Consider the following 14001-nt stretch of genomic DNA (forward strand, 5'->3'; position numbering starts at 1 on the left):
TTATAGCAAATGAGACAGTTATTTATGTGAGATCTTATATGATGATAAAAGTGATATTAAATATATGTAACTATATTTAATGTAATTAATCATGTTTATCCCCAACTAACTTCTCGCATTACGAGAATTTAACGAAAGGATTATATAATTATGCGCCATTTACACGTTCATAAAACAAAAAAAATTAAACTTTTTTTAAATTTATTATTAAATAAAAAAAAAAGGTTTCTTGAAGGGGAAGCCAACATGAATAAGGTAGCTAGTATGAGTTTTTCTTCCTATGTGTTAATAATAAATTATTCTGCAAAGAAAATCAGATTTATACGCTACAAAATTGGAGACGAAAATAACTCGTAAAGAAATTACGAGGAAAGCTATTAAGCTATCAGAGTGTGTTTTAGTTTTACCAATTTACTTCATTGCTTGCCATTGTCTTCTTTGTCGAAAACGGGATACCTCGTAAAAAACTGCTCTTATATGCCTAACATTCGTCGTGCAAATACTAGAGACTCCTTATGGTTCTTTATTTATACATAAAGTACCGCTCTTTTTTTAGAAAATATTTTTCGAATACCGTTTTTTTTCTTATTTTCGTTTTTTCCCTAAAATACAATGACTATCAAGGAACCTAGAACATGTTTTTTAAAACGGGAACTAAGGCATTTTTTTTTCTCCCGAGAGGAGGACCTTCAGCGAGAATTATTAGGTAACTAAAAATCTTTCTAAAGTAACTAACGGTATACTTTAAGATGGAACGACACTGCACTTTATTCATCACGTGCATGCTTAAATACACCCACATACATCGAGCAAAATTTAAAAAATTAGTAGATTATACCATTTTTAATTTTAATTTTTATTATCATGTATCTTCTGTATTTACACATGCAGCTTTTGCAGTTTATAAAGCTACATTATTTATGAAGCTTATTTAAAAAATTTCGTTTAAGCTTCTTTAAGCTCTTTTTGATAAATTCGCTTCATTGCTGTGATACTGATATGTATTAATATTGATAGATTTTATGAATTTCGCATTTTTCTCGTATTCAGAGAATTTCGCACTTGCTTCCCCTGTTTAGTTACGTCAGTGTACGCGGTTATGCGCATAAGGGAGGTGGAAACGGGGGAGAGGCGAGAGATAATTGGCGCGAACAGCTCGGCCAGATGTGGTCGCGATCATGCCGCTGATTAAACGGTTTGATTAAGCGACTAATTTACTCACATGCGCGATGTAACGTTACTTTATGCGAAATCTATAACGCCCTTCTCTTCCCCGTTCCGATCTGTCATACGAACGCACAACTCGCAAATCATGGGTATCATATGACGGGATATCAAATAGTAACCACGAGAATTCTCGGGAGGATTCGCGAAGAGGTTTGACGAAGTAATATGTTATTATGCTATTCAATTTTTTTTATTATTATCAGCATATCAATTAATTGTTATTTGATAAAAAGAAAGAGAGAAAGAGCTAAAGTTCTTTTTCGCTCAGACTTGACCAGTAATAATTTAAATTAATCTAATTTGCAGGTACATGATCTTTAATTTCAAAATCTTTAAATTTTGCTAACTATTAAATTATGTAATTATTTCTTCGAGCGAAACGTTTGAGCAAAAACTTTCGAAATTTATCTTGAGAACAACATTTGAATGGTTGCATCGTGATAAATCGAAATCTATTTATCAATTTCTTTTTGTTTGTAATTTTCCAAAGGTAATTCTCCAGTTTGTTAAAATGCTCTTCTATTATTATCAATTATAAATATATATCGCTATTTGTCGGTAAGATCACTATTTAGAGATACTAATTCTCTTTTTGTTAGCCGAAAGGGAAGCCATAAAAGTGTCTTTCCTTAATGCTTTTGCTAACGGTAACTTTCTTTCTTTTTAACAATTGAAAATAACAATAATTCAAGCATAAAATCTTAACAAAGGATCATCTGCCATGTTTTATTGATGCTATCGACATTATTACAGCTATTTTTATTATTATTAATGATAATCGCATTTTATTACATAAAATAAAAATGCGGCAATTTTACTTTGCTTTTTATATTTGATAACTTTTTAGAGAAAATATAAAAAAAATTTTTAGCCGCTTTTATTTTTCACGTGCGATAATTAAAAAGTTTTACATCAAGCTCTACGAGATACAAAAGACATCTTCTGTTCAACATGGACAGAGAATTCAATCATAACTAATGATTAAAATATAATCACGTATATGTAATTGATACAGTATTAAGTCGTAAACGTTTATTAGAAAGTAGAGTCTTCGATGAGGCAGCGTTTGATGCTATCCATTTGCGAATCATTCGTAATCAATTACTCGTACGAGCTCGCGAATTTACGGTTCTGCCGACTAGAACGGATATAACACAGAATATTTCATGCGATTAATTTGAGACACGCGACATAGCGCACAATTAAGCCAATTATTGGCGAATATCTGGACATTAGCGTATCACTCGCGTGTAGTGGAAAGTGGTTTATACCCTGCCAACGAAATGTGGTTTTAATAGACATCTCGATGGCTCTGTTACAATAGGGGAAGGGGAGAGGACTGTGTAAATAGCGACGAATCGCCATCACCAGTTATATATAGGGCCTTTTAACGATAAATTCTTGAATAAAGGCATTATTGGTATTTACTATAGCAGGACCATAGGGTGATTTTTTAGCATCCTAAATTTTCAGGCCAAATTACATCAAAAATTTTCATCCCAATCTCAAATAATAATAATAATATTAATATTAATAATAAGATATTAAATACACGTGACATTTTCTCGCGTTTAATTTAATTCAATTTAATTTTTGTAAAATGACGTAAGTTATCGATAATTTTATTTAATTTAATTTTTGTTAGGTTATCGATAATTAAATTAAATTAAATTTGTGTAAAATGACGTAGGTTATCGAAAGACCGATAAAAAAAGTCGGTAAATATGGTCGTCATGTGGATATACTTGAAAAGAGTCTCGTTGAGAGGGGACGTCTCGACGATTTTCTTATCTCTCTTACCGTACGACTCGCAGCTACTCGAGTCATCGAGCTTGTTGCTCGCGTTGGACGATTTCACGGATCCGCGCGAGAATCATCCCGCCAGCGAGGCGAGGAAAAGGGGGTCGGTGTAAAATATGTCGTAAAGTTGTATCGCGCCGCCATTGTCGTGGTGTCGACATTTTTTAGGGCCGTATTAGCGTGCGTGCCACCGGGCGCGCATACGCATCAGACCGTCGCTCATCGCGCTGATGTTAAGCGGCGAGATGAAAGGCTGCCGGTCTCTATTGCCGTCTTCCCGTCCCGGGGGATACGGGCTCGAGTCAGCTCGAATACTCGCGAATATTAATTTCAGTCCAATGTCGCTCCGTTGAAATGGGATAAAGAGATTTATGATTTTAACATCGATTTAAATTTATACAAATTATGCAGTATTGAAAAGTACTCCAAACATAAAATATATATTGCTCAAAAATAGAAAAAATTTTCTCTGTAATGATTTTATGATTTTATCTACGCGATGAAAAATTTGAGAAATTTAAATTAAATTATTTTAAAGAAAATAACCCTCTCGATATCGTAAGCCAAATAATTTGTTTTTCAACAAACTATTGATGGTCAGGAATCTATGTTGTTATATGTTAGCTTGTTGCAAGGGGTTTCCCATTCCCATTTCTACAACTCGTAACATTGTATTGTTTTAGTGAAATCACGTAAATCAATTGAAAAAATTGAACGTCACTTTCTGATGATATCAATTTTCACATCAAATAAAGGTATCATTTAGAGGTTTTGTTTGATATATCATGTAATTTAATCACAATCTGCCTTTGGTCAAGTAGATACATCTGGCTGCCAACAATGACAAGCACTCTCACTGCGCGAATGGTGTTTCTTTGGACAAGATACTCATTCGAGCTGCCAACGAAGGCATCATGATTGTTTCTTTTTCGTATCCTCGACGGAAAAAAACAGATCAAAAACAGATAAAAAAACAGATCAAAATTACAGAACGAATTTCATAAAAATATATTATTAATCAAAATATTGAAACGTCATTAATCGCGATGTATCTGCAGTTTTTGGGTGCATTTAAATTGATTGCAATTTATTTCGTCATCGGTGCATTAATCTTTTCTTTAGAGAAGAGTTTTAAAACTCTTACATTATTTCGTTTACAAGCATTCAAGTTTGAGAATCGATCGTGAGAAACGCGAAATTGTAAATTCCCCAAGCTGCGTCCTTTGCGCTCCCGCGCTCCTAATTATAATATAATTTCCACGTTAATGGCGTACCTGCTCATAGCCGCCATCATAACCCGCCGGGGTTTGCGAGGCGAAGGAGGAAAATGGAGAAGGATGGATCGGGGCACGTATCCTCCGAGCGTAATACGGCGCCGAGTTTATAACCGAGTTAGCGAAATCGGCTGCTCCGCGCTCATTCCACGGGCAGGGAATAACGATGCTAACCGGCGGGACGAGGAGGGGACGAGCGGGGAAAGAGCGGGACGTTTTGATTAAATTAGGGGATGATCGCGCAAAATTAGAGACATTAAATTCCACTTCTCGTTCGGTCCTGAGCGCGCGCGATTTTCCACGGTGTTTTCGCAGATTCGATACTGTTCATGGAAAAGAAAGTAGAACTCCTCCAAAGTTTGCTGAGAAGCTCGAAATTTTAGGCATCGAAATTGGATTTTATGAAAATAATCGAGGAATTTGTGATGCTCGATATTAAATGAATGTAAAATGTTTTAAAAAACTTGAATATTAAATAATAAAATAATAAAAAATACAATGAAAATGAATATAAATATAATGAAAATTTGTCTACTTATAAAGTATTAAAATAAATACAATTCAAATTTAAAATATATCTAATTAAATTTCATACACAAAATATAATGAACTTTTTATTAAATTAAATTTGATTCTTCGAAAACGACGAATGATTTTTAATCACGATGCTTTTACGCACTTTAATCGTGTAGTAAGTGAAATATCATGTGAATAAAAGAGAAAAAGAAGAAGCAACGTTTGCATCAGTTCGTTGCGATAAGCGGTATGGGGAGAGATTTTTTTTACGGAAGCGTTCAACGCGGCGCGACATTGTTTTTTTCTTCACAAGGACCTAAAAAAGGTAAAAGAACAGGAAGCAGGAAGCGTCAGGCTCCTGTCGGTTAAAGTGCTCCTCGATCGGTGAGAGATTTTTAGGCAAGCTTTTCAAGTGGCACGCCTAATTTCGTTCTAATTCCGGCACTTGTCACTCGTTTTAATTGCCGCTTAAGTTCGAGAAAGCCAAAGTGGCGCATTTTTTTCCAATGCGTGAAAGAAAAACCAGCCGGAAGAGATAGAAGAGGGTGGATGCATCAGTTATTAACGATTATTAACAGCTAAATGATCGCTTTAGTTTATAATAGTAATTAAAAAACTATTTGATAATTATTTAGAAAAAAAAAAATATAATTATTCACACACCCGAAAAATTATATTATTTATTAGAATTTTAATTATGTGCATCTGTCAGCGACGAAAAAATGAGATGAGATAATTTGTAAAAACTATAGCTAATACGACTACAATAGATACAGACGGTTAGTTAGATGAGTTGAGAGAATGAATATTTCAATTTGTTATCCTGCTCCACACAGACCTCTGGGAATATAGGGTAAGAGATCGTTAAGACGTTAAGAGAAGATCGAGGAGCTCTGGCGGCGAAATTACATTTTTTAATTATGGCCGGAGCAAGTTCATAATTGGTGCTCACTACGCGGGGGATGAAACTTATTAGTTGGCAAGGCTTTACCGCTGCAGGGAATGTAACATGGCCGCCTTGTGGAAGGATATCGTCGAGGTCGTTCGCCAGGGGCGCAACCCTTGACTTCAAATATATCGCGAATATCTCATCAATTTTATCATTTGTGCAAATCGCTTATATAAGTTCTTTTCTTTCTTGTAATTTTTATTTTCTTTTTATATCATTCATCTTAAATATATATTTCTAATTTAATTTTTTTTATAAATCACACAAAATTGAACCGTTCTTAATTAATTTATCCGTGTATTTAATCGTCTTTAATTTATCATTGTTTATTCAAATATATTCAGAAGCAAATAGATACCGTAAATATTTATTATGTATATAATTCTGGAGTAAAAATAAAAAAAATTTAGAAAATAAATATTTTCTTCCACTCTTTCTCTATTATTTATACAGATTGCGAAAAGTAATCATATAGTATTTATGTAATGTCGCAATCGTAAAATAATATTATTCCAAGCCGGAGAGAAATCATTATTGAAGATTTGTATCTTTTTCGTTGGCGGAAAAGGTCGTTTTATTTGCCACGCACTAAACGCTGAGATTATTTGTGCGGATCTAGAATGATTGATAAACCGGGGAAATTCGTAAGACCAGAAGGAGAATAGGAGCGTCCCTGACGCTAATCTCGAGTTAGATGGCAACATTTTCTTGTAGACACCGAATGTACGGATGAACTCGTACAGCGTTTCGCCGTTACGATGTTCTAAGTGAACGTATACGCCCTTACGTAGGTGAGAGGTATACATGTGCGCGTGTGCGCTCTACAGCAACGTCCAAGAAAAGCCGAAGGTTCGCTCGAGAAGCATCAGCGAGAAGAGGTTTCAACTAAAATTATATCCACATATTAAATTAATTATTAATTAAAAAAAATTGACGCATTAAAAAATCTAACGGAGATACTTGTTTATATAAATCGTTAATTTGGCTGCGGAATCATTTATTCGGTGGTCTTCTCTTTGTGATCCGTCCTGTAAATACATATAAAATGCATATATATTTACGTGTATATATATGTACATTTACTATTGTAGTGGCGCGCGCACATGTATACAGTCTCTATACCCGCGTACGGGATATCGCCGGGGAAAGATTGGGAATTGGAGAGGGTGGACTTCGGGGGGGAAAGGTGGTAGGTGGCAATAAGGCTCTGGGCACCGCGCTGTTACGATCTCTGATCTGGCGAACACGCGTATATAGTGCGATCTCACCCACGCGATATGTATGTCGAATGGATCGTTGAACTCGCGCGAGCGTAGATACGCCATAATACGTCCTTATCGCGTAATGACGGTAAAGGGGGGAGCGAATCGCGATCTGCGGAGACAATTTTCTCTCAAGAGCCTTTTGCCAAACAATTACAATCATTTTTGGCAGACATTTTTTTGAAAAATAATACAATAATAAATAATAAAAATAAATAATAAAAAGAATAAATAATAAAAATAAATAATAAATAATAAGGAAGGATTATTGAATTATTATAAAAATAATAGAGCAAAGCTTAATTGATGAGGAGGAGTATGGATTAATTTCGAATCCGTGTTTCAAAAATCGTCGCGACAACAGCTAGTTGGAAAACTAAGGCGTGCGCTACATATTGTATATAACGTGTATATACGTCGAAACATCCAGCGGCCATGATGGCTCTGGTCTCTCTCGCTTATCAGCGCGGAGGGAGAGGAGAGACATTCGGTCGATACTCTTCGGAGTGAAGGGAGGAAATCCGTGTAAGCGTGCGCTCTCTTCCCCCTCGGGCAACGCAACGCGAACGGATAAAGAGGGGGTTGATTCACCACTCCTTGTTCGGTGCTCGCAGACGATTGGCCCTGGCAGCGCGGAGGCTCGTGGGCGGTGCAACGCGTCGAAGGATGAAAGAGGATAAGAGAGGATCGCGGGCGAGAGACTAGAGAGATCTAAGGATATACCTGGACACACGGTAGCGTATACACTATTGAAACAAAGAAGAGAGGGTGGCGAGATTAAGAGCGAGCAGAGACTATAAGCGGACAAATCAGATCCTTTCGTTTCGACTCGGTATTATTTCGTTCATCCATGTATTATGTATAGTATATTTTTGCGCCTTTGCTTATGCTGGATTTAGATAGATGCTCGCGTCCTTCAACGTCGCGACACATTGTTAGATATAAAGATACTCTCGCAAAAAGATGGTATTATTGTACTTTGTTTGTAATGGGCTCTTCTATACCATCACATGGATTTTAATTATTTGAATTATTAATTGATATTGACATTTAATATATCGATAATCTAATAATCATCTTATAGAATTATGTAATTGGGTATATAATAAATATAAATAAATACAGATTCGGAAATGCTAACTCACTTTAAAAAAAGATAATTTTTTTGCTTGCCAATGATTAGCATTATATAACATATAGATACGAAAAGAATTTTTTTTGTTAAATTATAAATAAATTATAGGGTCTTTATAAAAAAGCTTTAAAGATTAGAAAGCGAGAATTACATGAGATTCCTCGTGAAGAATGAAACGGCAAGAGAATAAAATAGTATGACCGATTCGAAAGTTAATTTTCAGAGAATACGACACCCATGGTGCGAAGTATTAAACGAATTTATTGTCGTGCTGAACCGAAGCTCATCGGCACATCTAGAAAAGCCCAATGGAGACAAAAGCAGGAGAAAGGAAAGGTAAACGATTCTTTTTTTCAAATTTCAGGGGACTTCCTCGAAAGCCATAAAGTACTAACACTTCAAAATTGCTATAATTTAGTATATTTATAGGCCTTTTATAGGTCAAGGTATACTCATAAAATATTGATATATTATTTCGTTTTTTTTAAACTGCCGTCTTTTATATCGTCGAAGTTTATTCAAATCTGAAAAGAAATAATTACTTATTTTTCATCGACATTATTGACATCATCAACGATGTCGATTATGGAAATTAAAATACAAGTCGTGAATAAAATTTAATAAATCACTATCATTAGTAAATATATTGTAATGCAGCAAAAACTCATATTTGCGTACATTTTATATTTTATATTCACGGTTTGAAAATTTTTCGACCATTTGTCAGAGTTGCAAAATTGGCGGAATATTTTTAAATATTTTAACAATAATTTTTAGAAAAAAACCGACATAAAAATTCAAAGATTTTAAAAGCTACAATTCCCTTACAATAAAGTTTATATTTTTAAATATTTGAGAAAAATAAATGAGAAAAGAATTTATATAAAATAAATTCTCACATCAAATCGATCATTGTAAATTCTCGTCATCATAGTGTTAAAAAGAAATGCTAATTGCAAATTGTTTATTTGCGCGAATAATTTTCCACTGGCTGTTAGCGAAACCGACGAACCGATCTGGGACTCCGACTATCGACTTCGCCGCATTGAAAGGGAACGACTCGCCGCATCGTAGCAGCCTTCGTTTGGCGGCACGTGCTGACATATGGGTTTTTGGGGCTTTGCAGTGTCTGCGAAAGTCTTTGTGCGGGGGTGGTAAATGGGATGTCATCGTGTTAAATGGTCCTGATGCCCGGGGAAGCAATGCCGATCCATTGAAAGCGCTTCTCGCTGAACCAATTCTTGCGGCTAATTCCCGCCGTTTATACGTTTAATTGCCTCTGCGAGCCACCTGGACCACCATCAGGACGATCGCGAGATGTTAGGAGCGGATTTGAGTCCGTTCAACGGGCGCGTTTAACGTCTCGAGCATGTGCATGTCGCGGATCTCACCTCGTCTCGGGGTTATTGATTTATACGAGACCGTCTCTTTCCATCCCCGGTAGATATGTACGCCAACGCATTTAGACACGGTAATTCGGTCGGTCACCGAATGGACCACCCGGTAATTTATGACTCGAAACGTTACTCTAACGCTTTAACCATGTATAATCATACAAGTAAATTTAACATCGATTAAACATCAGAGCGTGGGTCTGTCTTAATTAATTGTAAGAGGGATTTGTGTGTTTGTGTTGGGAAAATGTTTTTTATTCAACTTTTTAATCGAAGCTTGAGTCGCAAATGCAATTGCATTCAGATATTTAAATTTAATTTGCTGAAATATAGGTAATTATTTTGAATTTACTACTCTCTCTCTCTTAAATATACTTAAAATGAAGAAGAGAGAATTGTTAGTGATTTATTTAAACGTCCTTCGTTTTATTTTAATTTATCTGGTTTATTGAAAAATATTAAAAACGCGTTAATAATATTAGACGACGCTATTAAATTATTATTTTAAAGATAATACACGACGAGAGGATGAAAAAACACGCGCGTACAAAACTCCGAAATTAATCCCCGTTGCTAGTAGGAGGAAAAGAGGTGTCTCTCGTCAAAGTGTCGTCGTTATCAACGTACTATTCGTTCCTCACCTGACGGGTCGTAAATCGTGTATCGACAGTCTGCGCAAAAGCGTGGAAAAGGCGATAGCAAAATAAAGAAATTAATGAAGCGCCCAAAATTAATGGGACTCGAAGTTCTAAACGTTTACAAAAAAAATCTTAAATTAGAAATCGTATAAGAAAAAATAAAATTGGAAATTAGAATCATATGAAAAAGAAATAGTAGGCATTAAAGGAAATGAAATTGATAAATATAATACAAATAAAAAAAAATATTAATTTTCTTTACTTTTTCTCCAAAGAATTTTATTTTTTATTTTCTTTTCTTTTGTATGATTTTTATTGCGGGAAATTAAAAAAAAATTTCTTTTTACTAATAAAAATATAAATATAATGTGATTCTGTTTAAAAGAATCATATTATACGAAATATTTGTAACTATTATATTGCAAGAAAATATATGCATTTCTTCTTAATTTAATCTTAATTTTTTAAATAATTTTAAAATGAGATCTTTCTTAAGTATAAATCTATATCGCGCAATCAATTATTCCTCCAAAACCTTTTATTTTCTAATAAAGCATCTCTATCGTTATATAAGAAATAATGTAACAATCTAAAATGCGAAAGATTATTATAAAGATTATTGTCTATTTTGTGAAAAGTAAATTGTGTCAAAAAATTATAAAATATATATGGAAAAAAAGAGATAGACGTTGACGATGTAATCATCTATCACAGACAAGTATAGTACAAGAAAAATATATAAATGTCTTAAATCAATATCGATGGCGATATGATTTTAATCAGGCAATCGGGAATAGATAGCATTAATAACGGTAAAAATCACAAGTAGCAGAATAAGTAAGCAATTAGCGAAATGAGAAAAGGATGAGAAAGGGAGGGAGAAAAATGGCTGACGTCGGCGGGCGACGGATTGCGCCGCGATTCCCAGGAAAATGAATGCTATAAATAAAGCCGGCCGGCCAATAATTCCGTCGCGATCGAGCGACGAAGAGTTTTTCATCGGATCGCGCGCGAGAAAGAGCGAACGCTAGAGCGCCGGAGGAAAAAGAGAGAGAGAAAGAGAGCCGGTAGAGAGGCAGGAGGACGAGAATGAGGGCAAGAAGGAGTAGGGGGTGAGGACGAGGAAACGCGGAACCTCTCCGGCGAAGGAGGGGGGAGGGGGGAGGAGGAGGAGAACGTGTGGCGCGCGTTCGGGCAGTTTGTAATCAAATTTAAAATTCCCAGCGCGGAGGAGGCTGATGAAAGAGTAACCAGCGGACGCGATCGAAACGGGTCGTCCACGGGTCGTCCACGGGTCGTCCATGGGTCTCCTCGTCACGTGACGTCGAATAAACGGAGGACGGTATCCTGTGCCCGATGCTCTTCCGCGAAGTCGCGCGCGCGCCACTAACCCTCTATCCACCCTCTTTCTAGGCGGCTCCCTCTCTCTTCTCCTCGTCGACCACTCTCTCGAACACTGAATTTCCCTGGGGGGCGGTGGGCGCCGAGATGGTAGAGGCCGTATAAAAAGTTGGCGCGGACGAGGACATGGACGAGGGGCTCGGCATCGCCAAGGCTCCATTAAGAAGGATTGAAGCAGATATAATTTCAATAAACTCGCAAATCGTCGCATCGTCGATGATGCAATCGCGCGAAAATAAGCCTCGTATTTATTTATTCCTAATATATATATCTTCCCGTCTATGGCATCGAGAGGTTAAAAGATTATATCGATGATATACATTTATGTATATAATTGAAAGACAATGTTTGCAACTCACGTATACAGAGGTGGCACATTTCACAAGCATTTTCATAGATATTTCCGAACAAAGGCGACGAAATGGCTTCGTATAAGAGTGATTCGTACTCGGACAGGTCCTGCTTGAATATATTGTATATATCGCTGAATACAATACTTTATTAAAATTAATCTCTTTCAATGCGTAGATTGCTATAAAAAAAACATAAAGCGTCATCTAACAAAAGAAAATGGTATTAAGAGTATTCTGGTATTTATCAATTTATGATAATAAACTCTGTGCACGTACCAGTATCTTACTGTAGATAAAATAGATTTCGCTATTAGCATTATTTCTCTTCATATCCAAAGTTAGATTATGCAGTACTTGGATAAGGAACAGTATTCATGAGAAAAAATAATTAACGAGTTTATCGAGATAATTATACAATAAGCGAAATTAATTTTTTACATTTTCATTAAATTGCTTTATTTTGTACGATAATAAAATAATATTAATAATAATTTTCATATGTGTGCACATATGTTGCTGGATCTATGTGAGATTTTTATACAAAAAGAAAATACTTATTTTAATAATGACCACTTAAGCTGTTCCTTCGCCGATTGCAGAACCTGAAACAAAGAAAGAAGACTTGTGTCATAAATAAATCAAAATTAGAGCTTTCAGTTTAAATTAAAAATGATACAAATTAAAATGTTACCTGAGCTACTGTCTGTTCCCCAAGTGGAATGTCATCTGTTCGTAATGCTACCCTTTGCACTACACTTGATGCATCTGCATCCAAAATTATACTGAAAAGATAATTTTGAATTTTTTATATCGCTTCATACAAAATTTATTAAATATAAATAATTACTATTTACCCGCCATCACAAATCTCATCCATCGCTAGCATTACTATATCCAAACTATCCAATACTGCTCTCTTCTCGACATTTTTCCGGAGAATCTGACTGACAGAGTCATATAGGCAATTGAGAACACTCATAAGAATTAACTGAAACAAGTCCAATATGTTAGATAATTATAATTATGTCAAGATATTTAATAGACTTATACAAACCTCGTTCTCATGTGAACTGCCCATAACATAGAAAAACAAATCTACATTACTTCTGTAAACACATGTTAAACCGTCCAACATGATTATCTCGGCATTCGCCCTGTGTGTCTTACTAAACAGATTCTTCTCAAAGGTTTTTTGCTCTTTTGATGTTGGAAATACATTTTTGTCATAATACTTTGCCAAAATTCTGTTGCCATCGTTGTCAAGGATGGCCATTCCTTTGACGGTATATAATGTGGGTTCCTAGATTAATTTTCAATAGCTGATTTTTTATTTGTAATAAATAATACAACATAAAATATATATTTTTATATATATATATATATATATATATATATATATATTTACAGATAACACACACATATATCTGATGCAGTATATAACAAACCATAATGAAATTTAGGTTGACGATATTAATGCATTATCTGAAATTATTAATGACCTTATTTTGTATTAATAAAATAGAATAAAAATTTGAAAAAAAGATCGGTATATTATATTTGCCAGAAATGTCATTGTTTGTATATATATTTTTTTAAATGTGTGAAATGTATGTTTTCAACACTATAGGATTATCGAGCACACTTGGAATTTAATTAAATTTTGTTCCTTTTTTTTGTTATTTTCATTATCTCAATCTTTATTAATAAAATGTGTGACAATTAGGTTATGTTATATAAAGTGCAAATTTTTCTTGTGATTCATGCTAGAAACATAAATAATAGTATGCCACAATATTTTTTGCACAAATGTATGCTACAAAGTTTTGCAACTGCAAAATTAATTGACATTTATCTTATTTTAAAAACCTACCAATAATTGACCATCCATGTTTACGTCAAACTAAACTCTACGAATTTTGACGTGTCCAGCAGTGCTGCTGGATGTCTAAATGTAAACTTCCCTAGGACAGCGTTCTTTAGTGCGAAAAATTGCACGCGCATGCGTAAAAATTTCTTTTATATATTCAAAATATTAGTTTTTCATACACATTA

General features: G+C 34.8%; 1 protein-coding gene across 1 annotated transcript; it reads right to left on the minus strand.

Moving 5' to 3' along the window:
- Positions 1 to 12387: 12387 nt before the first annotated feature.
- LOC105258445 (coatomer subunit zeta-1) lies at positions 12388 to 13915 on the minus strand. The gene is made up of 5 exons (XM_011269693.2): positions 13820 to 13915; positions 13004 to 13249; positions 12804 to 12937; positions 12641 to 12731; positions 12388 to 12551 (listed from the first exon to the last, which is right to left on the minus strand). The coding sequence occupies exons 1-5, from the start codon at positions 13835 to 13837 to the stop codon at positions 12504 to 12506; spliced, it is 537 nt and encodes a 178-aa protein (XP_011267995.1). The 5' UTR covers positions 13838 to 13915; the 3' UTR covers positions 12388 to 12503.
- Between the last annotated feature and the right edge of the window lie 86 nt (positions 13916 to 14001).

This window comes from Camponotus floridanus, unplaced genomic scaffold (genome assembly GCF_003227725.1).
Source record: "Camponotus floridanus strain SB8 unplaced genomic scaffold, Cflo_v7.5 scaffold58, whole genome shotgun sequence".
Lineage (NCBI taxonomy): Eukaryota > Metazoa > Arthropoda > Insecta > Hymenoptera > Formicidae > Camponotus > Camponotus floridanus.

What these genes read in the sequence shown, in the direction of transcription:
- LOC105258445 (XM_011269693.2), bottom strand. An exon ending in GCAGTTCACATGAGAACGAG is followed by an intron (nt 12,938 to 13,003) that starts GTTTGTATAAGT and finishes GACTTGTTTCAG; the next exon opens with TTAATTCTTATGAGTGTTCT. An exon ending in GATGAGATTTGTGATGGCGG is followed by an intron (nt 12,732 to 12,803) that starts GTAAATAGTAAT and finishes TTATCTTTTCAG; the next exon opens with TATAATTTTGGATGCAGATG.